This window comes from Atta cephalotes (genome assembly GCF_000143395.1).
Source record: "Atta cephalotes unplaced genomic scaffold scaffold00001, whole genome shotgun sequence".
Classification (NCBI taxonomy): Eukaryota; Metazoa; Arthropoda; class Insecta; order Hymenoptera; family Formicidae; genus Atta; species Atta cephalotes.
Genome location: NW_012130065.1, coordinates 5,576,426 through 5,584,560, shown reverse-complemented (window position 1 = coordinate 5,584,560; position 8,135 = coordinate 5,576,426). Strand labels below are relative to the sequence as shown.

The 8,135-nt window shown below is 26.1% G+C and overlaps 1 protein-coding gene across 1 annotated transcript in view; it reads right to left on the bottom strand.

Moving 5' to 3' along the window:
* LOC105618203 overlaps window positions 1-7,220 on the bottom strand; it is a 12,334-nt gene extending 5,114 nt beyond the window's left edge. Inside the window, exons 1-6 of the mRNA XM_012199748.1 lie at window positions 7,077-7,220; window positions 6,434-6,905; window positions 4,135-4,380; window positions 2,680-2,789; window positions 2,035-2,506; window positions 1,384-1,611 (exon numbers count right to left, since the gene is read on the bottom strand). Coding sequence (XP_012055138.1) covers window positions 1,384-1,611; window positions 2,035-2,506; window positions 2,680-2,789; window positions 4,135-4,380; window positions 6,434-6,905; window positions 7,077-7,220 — 1,672 coding nt within the window. The remainder of the gene's footprint in view (window positions 1-1,383; window positions 1,612-2,034; window positions 2,507-2,679; window positions 2,790-4,134; window positions 4,381-6,433; window positions 6,906-7,076) is intronic.
* Window positions 7,221-8,135: the final 915 nt, after the last annotated feature.

Here is an 8,135-nt window from a genome sequence, read left to right as displayed (position 1 = left end):
ATTAGCTTGTTTTCAGCAATCTGGGTACCCCTTTATTTTTTATTCAATATACGTTTACTGAGTTTCGAATAGTATAAAAGTAAGTACACGAAAATGTAGAATTAAAAAGAGTTACATTTCAATATAATAAATAGTAGAAATAATTTCTACTATTCTTTCTGTTAGTTTTTCTAGACGTTCGGCCGGGATAGATTTATTGCTTTAGAGCAAGTGTTGCATTATTTTCTAAACTAAATCCTAATAAACTAAATTATACATACTATAATAATATTTTTATACATGTACAATCCTTTATCTACTTATATTATTACTCTTTATCTACTTATATTATTACTCTTTTATATAATTTAAATAATAAGATTTTATTAATTGTAAATTTAAAATATGTAGATTCTTCAAAAATATCGATTTTCGATGATTCAAATAATTATACTTTTTTGAGTGATTCATATCGTATTATTTTTTTTTGTTAATCTAAAAGTCAACTAAAAAAAAATCCTATGAGTTTTTGCTTGAACATTAGATTAAAAAATTTAAGAATTTTTTATCGAAAATAGTTTTTTGCGAATTTTTCCAATAAAATTTTTTTGAAGTATTGTAATTAATAGAAAATAAAATATTATTTATTTAATTCATATTTATCTGTCTTTATCTGACTTCGAGTCATAATATAATAGTATAAATTTTACACGTTTTAAGCTAAAAAATACGTATTCAGTCCAGAGATATAGCGCGACAAAGTTGCAGAGTTTCACAAACCTTAGTGTTATAAGGAAGGTAACCATAAATAACAATATCATACTAGGATTAAAATATTTTTGTCGCAAAATATATTTTAATTTTTATTTTGTATTTTGAAGCATTCCAATAATCTCAATCTATTTAATTTTCCGATTCCAGAAAGAGCATAAAATGAATAGCTTTAGAACTCAGTTAGAATACTATCTAAAAATTATTTCGATTTCATTGCGAATTCATTTAGATTAAAAAAAGGGTATCTTTTAAATCCGAAAAAAAGATTCACAATTAGTGACATAAAAGTGAATTTTTTTGAGACACTTAGAAATATTTTTAGAATAAAAATGAAATAGAAAAAGAATTCATTTTGTAAATCGGAAATAAAAAAAGAATTCATTTGGATTCTTTGCTACCTGGAAATGTATAAAATTTTAACACTTTGTTCTTTTGATTTACAATATTCTAGCGGTATAATGCTTGTTTTATATAACAATTAGAGCACATATTAATACACATGAAATAGATTTCGATCAAAATAATTCCGAATTCCTTCTAAAATACAATAGAAATCTAGCAATAACTCTATCGGAATCTATTCGAAATAATTTCATACGTATGAAAAATATTTAATTCTGAGATATTTACCAATCAAACTAATAATAAGACAACTGAACAGTACTTGTACGAGCAAGACTATACTTATTACATCGGACAAAAGTTCCGCAAGCTCTATTAAATAACGATGTCTTAGTATCAATATTGAACATTCATTTATGTTTTTGCTTTTCACGCCATAGTTACTAAACTCGATTTTTAGAAGTTCCAGTTGACCGCAAACGTGGAGAGTGATTGCGAGAAAAAGTGAATCATTACCTTTATAAATATATTTCAATGTGACATTAAAATATTTTACATTGAAAATTTTTAATTATAATAAAAAAATTAGTTAAGATCTTTTGAAAAAGTGATTTAAAAAAATATAAATGATATTACGTATAGCAATTATAGGAATACAACTATGATATTTATTAAAAGTATAATGTCGATTAAAAAGTATTTGAAAGTACAATGCATACGTGTGTATATGTAATATAAATAAAAATGAAGTTTTAATTAGATATCAAGTTTAGTTTAAATGTATTCTAAATAAAAATCATTGAAATGAAAGTGTAAACATTAGAAATTTTATTAATAAATTTTATGAAAAGTAAAATGTTCAAAATAAATTCGTATTTTATACAAAATAAATTCATATTCGTATATAAATCTCTTTGATATTAACAGTTGGCTTATTACCACAATTGCTGGTACCAGTAAGTAGCAATATAAAATATTGTACCGTAGAGATTATGAAATATAAATCCGTAGATATTTGCAAATCTCCTAAAAATGTTATGGGCACTGGTAATTTTGCTGCTTCATTTTTAATGGATACATTAATGTGGATATCCTCATCGCCTGTCATCATAGGTGCCAGCGTAAAAATTGATGAAGCTAAATAAGCAAAAAATACGATACTGTAGCAAATCATTCTTCCCATAAATGCATGCTGCCGCATGATTGTGCGCTTCTCCTCGGTGTCAATTGTAGAATAATCATTCACAGCAGAAGAGTAATTGCGAATCAGATTGTCAGCGTATAAGCGGAACGACAACAGCTTTAGTACACAGAGAACGTTGCAGAACATTAGCATTAGAGCATCAAATTTTATATATACATCGCTGCTACCGAAAATGATTTCGAGGAACAACATGATCATCATCACGGTCTACACAGATAGGAAATACTGTTTATTATATAAAGCTTTATTACAGTTTTTCGTTTCCACTACATTCACGCTGTACCGAATGCTTTACTTGATTGAACTTCATATATTGAATATACTTGCAAATGGCATAGAAATTTTTATTGAAATACCTAATATGAAAATTGAAAACGTACCAAACTGAAGCCGCACACGATAGAACGAACTAAAGAAAATGTATTATATTTTTGCAAAGGCCAGACGCCTAATGGCAGAGTTAAGAGTTTGAAGGGAGTCATAGCGTAGGCTACATCGTTATTCCATGACATTATCGCAGTCATATATAGCACGTTGTACGATTCTCAATAATATCGGTTTTTGTCCATAATATGAGTCGATCATCAGCGCGTCGTTCGCTCTTTTACATTCATACTTTATTGAAGTTGCGCAATTTAACATTTTACTAAAGTACTCTGTTATTTTTTTAAAACACAGTTATTTTAGAAATTGAACAAAACAATTTTTTTATATCGAAATAGATTGAGCAAAGATCGAATTGAAGGAGGCGGTATTTCATTTTTTTTCCAATACTTCATCTGTCATTGATCATATTAGTATATCTTTTATTCCGATACCATATTTTTATTAAAAACATATAGAATTAATGTAGAATTTAGTGCAACTTTTTATAATATCTGCTTGATATTTACTCATATAGTCAAATTTATTGAAAGTCAATTTTGTAAAATGTCTACTACAAATTTTCTTGACAGAGAATACTAACAAAAAAATAACTGAATATGTTATTACTATTATTATAATGAAAATAAAAATTAGAGCAACAATCGAATTTAAAAAGGTGACAAAAGATTATAAAGGGAAACAGTTGAAAACACAATAAATTAAGATATAAATGTTTTTTTTTGTTCGCTTTTTAATTTATGCTTTCTGGAAATTTACGCTCTGACATTTCCTTTTTACATTCAACATATATTTCGATTTTTCCTAGAATAATAGAATCTGATGACAGATTGATTGCAGAAAACTAGCATTATTTATATTTGGTAACTATTTAAGTGATATTTATATAATTATATTTATATTATTAAATATAGTTATTAAATTTAATTAATTTTTCATTTTTGCAATCTGCTGACGGATTATATTGGTAAAATACAATGGCAGAATACGAATTTAATACAAACGTTGATGATGACAATCTGTATTCTATACTCGAATTTATTACCAAACTGCTAGTATATTATAAATATTTTGCTTATTCAATAGTTATTAAATTGCATGCAATGATTGTATTTTCACAATCGCAAGGCACATGTCGTAAGAAATTCGTCTTAAAGTGACGTGAGTGATGTACAACATGTGACGATATTTACTAATAAAATATTTACTAATAAAATAATTTTATATATACTTTATTTATTTTAATTTAATTATTTAGTTCTAGATATATCCTAGTATTGAAATAATTTTACAGATGATATTTACGTCTATACGGTATTATTTCTTCAAACTTTTGTCTCTGAAGTTACTTGCACCTTACGTTTCCACCATCACTCGTAGGATGGATAAATATGAAAGTGAGCTTTTCAATAGTGTCATGTAAGTTTTAATATTTAGAACAAAAAATCTACCAGCTAGCAATTGAACAGGTTGTTGCGATCGCATGATTACTAACAAAACGTTCCTCATCAATTTAGTTGGCAAGTAATACCAGTTGGAACTGTAAATTGAGTGAGCGATTTGTTCCATTTGACACTTCATATAATCGCCCACAAAACTGTAAAAGAATAACTGTAACAGTAGACCACTCAGCACTGAAATAGTTTTAGTTATCATTACTACATCATGCGATTTCAATGCCAAGATAAATTGAAAACCTGAAAAACATAATTACACAACATTCAAATCAATATTCTCTATTATTAGGCATTACTACCACAAGAATTTTGCTAGTTTATTCAATAATTTTGTTATGTTATTGAAATACTAAGAAATTGGATTAGGAAATGTTTTTCCTTTTGGCTGACAGCCCAGATAGCATAACTGATCACATTTGAACTTGAAAAGAATTCATTTTCTTGATTTCTTTTTGAATTAGCGTAATTTGTTCGAAATAAACTAACTTAAAAAGAATTCCTTTCTGACAATTAACAAAGAATTCCATAAAACTTCTTACAGAGTTAAATTGATGTTAATTTAAAGAAATCTTTTTCTGTTTGGAATGGGTTCGAAAAAAATTCATATTTGTCTCTCTTGATCATAATATACTTATACAAAATTATTCCCGCTACAAGTCTTCATCTGTCGCCATTAAATTTGTATCGTGCTTGAGTGATTGTCGGGAACATAATAGAAATTAGTTTTTGCAATAGCGTTTTGTATACATTTATATAAAAAATATTGTATATATATATATATATATATAAAATGTATATTAAATATAATATATGCATACATTTGCATAATACATACTTAAATATAAAAGTAAAATTTAATTTGAATAAAGAATGAAGTATAACTTATTCTTATACAGAATTAAGAAATACGAATATATAAAAAAAAATATGTGCTGCGGCAAAATATAACAATACAAAGAATATGACAATACAAAGATATAACAACATATAATACATATACTTTTAACAACTTATACTTTTAACAATTTATATTTTAAAATATTTTTTTTATTAAAACATTTTTGTTTTAAAATATATTTTAATTAATTTTTATTTTATATTTCGAAGCATTCTAATAATCTCAACTTATTTAACTTTCTGATCCCAGAAAGAACATAAAATGAATAGCTTTAGAACTTCGTTAGAATACTATTTAAAAGTTATTTCGATTTCATTGCGAATTTATTTAGATTAAAAAAAGATGCTTTTTAAATCCGAAAAAGATTTGCAATTATTGACATAAAAGTGAATTTTTTTGAGATCCTTAGAAATACTTTTAGAATAGAAATGGAATAGAAAAATAATTCATTTTGTAAACCAAGAATGAAAAAAGTATTCTTTTTTCTCTGCTATCTGGGAGTATATAAGGTTTTAACTTTTATTCTGCTGATTTACAATATTCTAGCGGTGTAATACTTGTTTTATATATTGTAACAATTATAACAGGACACATATTATGAAATAGATTTCGATCAAAATAATTCCGATTTTTCTTACAAAATACAATAGAAATCTAGCAATAACTCCACATTGGAATCTATTCGGAATAATTCCATAATACGTATCCTGAAATATTGAATTCTGAGATATTTACCAATCAAACTAATAATAATACAACTGAATAATACTTGTACCAGCAAAACGAAACTTATTACATCAGACAAGAGTTCCGCAAGGCTTATTAAATAACGATGTTTTAGTGTCAATATTGAAAAATATTCATTTATGTTTCTGCTTTTCACACCATAGTTAGTAAACTCGATTTTTAGAAGTTCCAGTTGACCGCAAACGTGGAGAGTGATTGCGAGAAAAAGTGAATCATTACCTTTATAAATATATCTCAATGTTGCATTAAAATATTTTATATTGAAAATTTTTAATTATAATAAAAAAATTATTAGTTAAGAAAAAGTTAGTAGTTCTTCTGAAAAAGTGATTTAAAAAAATATAAATAATATTACGTGTAGCAATTATAGGAAATACAAATACGATATCTATTAAAAATATAATGTTTATTAAAAAGTATATGGAAATTTAATGCATATGTGTGTATATGTAATATAAATAAAAATGAAGTTTTAATTAGATATCAAGTTTAGTTTAAATGTGAATAATAAATAAAATTATTGAAATGAAAGTGTAATTAGGAATTTTATTAATAAATTTTATGAAAACTAAAATAAATTCGTATTCTATATAAAATAAATTTGTATTTGTATACAAATCTCTTTGATATTAACAATTAGCTTATTACCACAATTGCTGGTACCAGTAAGCAGCAGTATAAAATATTGCACTGTAGAGATTACAAAATATAAGCCCGTAGGTATTTGCAAATTTCCTAAAAATGTTATGGGCACTGGTAATTTTGCCGCTTGATTTTTAATGGATATATTAACGTGGACATTCTCATCGTCTGTTATCATAGGAGCCAGCGTAAAAATTGATGAAGCTAAGTAAGTAAAAAATATGGTACTATAACAAATCATTCTTCCCATAAATGCGTGCTGTCGCATGATTGTGCGCTTCTCCTCGCTGTCAATTGTAGAATAATCGTTCACAGCAGAAGAGTAATTGCGAATCAGATTGTCAGCGTATAAGCGGAACGACAATAGCTTTAGTACACAGAGAACGTTGCAGGACATAAGCATTAGAGCATCAAGTTTTATATATGCATCGCTGCTACCGAAAATGATTTCGAGAAACAATATGATCATCATCAGGGTCTACACAGATAGAAAGTACTATTTATGTAAAGCTCTATTACAGTTTCGTTTCCACTATATTTATGCTGCACCGAACGCTTTACTTGATCTGTCGAACTTGATATATTGAATATTCTTGTAAATGATACAGAAATTGCATTGAAATACGTAATATGAAAATTGAAAACGTACCATACTGAAGCCGCACACGATAGAACGAACTAAAGAAAATGTATTATATTTTTGCAATGGCCAGACACCTAATGGCAGAGTTAAGACTTTGAAAGGAGTCATAGCGTAGGCCACATCATCATTCCATGACATTATCTCAGTCATGTAGACTACACGTTTCACGATATTCAATAATATCGGTCCTAATATGTCCATAATATAAATCGATCATCGGAAATGTTCGCTTTCACATTCATATTTTATTGAAACTGCACAATTTAACATTTACTAAAGTACCTTGTTATTTTTCAAAACACGGTTATTTTTGAAAGAAATTATTCATATGGAAGTATAGTGGGGTAAAGATCGAATGTGTGGATGGAGGGAGTTCATTTTTCCAGTACATCATGTTGCATTGATCGTGCTATAATTCCTTTTATTCCAATATTTTTTCATCAAAAACATATACGATTCAGAATTTAGTGCTTCAGAGTTGTTAATGTCATTAAAATTATTTAAAAGTACTTTATATTTTGCTATTGATACTTTTAATTTAGTTTGAATTAAGAAATGTATTGTAATTACATTTTTATAATTATAATTAACATCATCTCTTGCAAAAGGTTTTTATTTGTTCTTTGATTGATATTGAGTTATGAAATAATTACCTCCATGACTTTTTGTTAATAATTGTTAAAAATATTATTATTATTATTATTATTATTATTATTGATATTTATTTATTTGACTCGAGGTTTAGCTCGATAATTTTACACATCTTAACAAGTTGACATTATTCAAAAAAGTTTTTTAAATATATGAGTAACAGAAGAGATAAGAGTAGATAAATAATTTTTTGATACCTTTCAGTTTTTAATTTTTTAGCTGTGAACAACTAACTTATACATATGTATGGCTTAAGAAAGTAATTGCACATTTACAAAACGCGTATATATATATATATATATATATATATATATATATATATGTAGTAATCTCCTTACTTATTATATAATATATATATATTATATATATNTATATAATATATATATNTNNNATNNNTATATATATATATATATA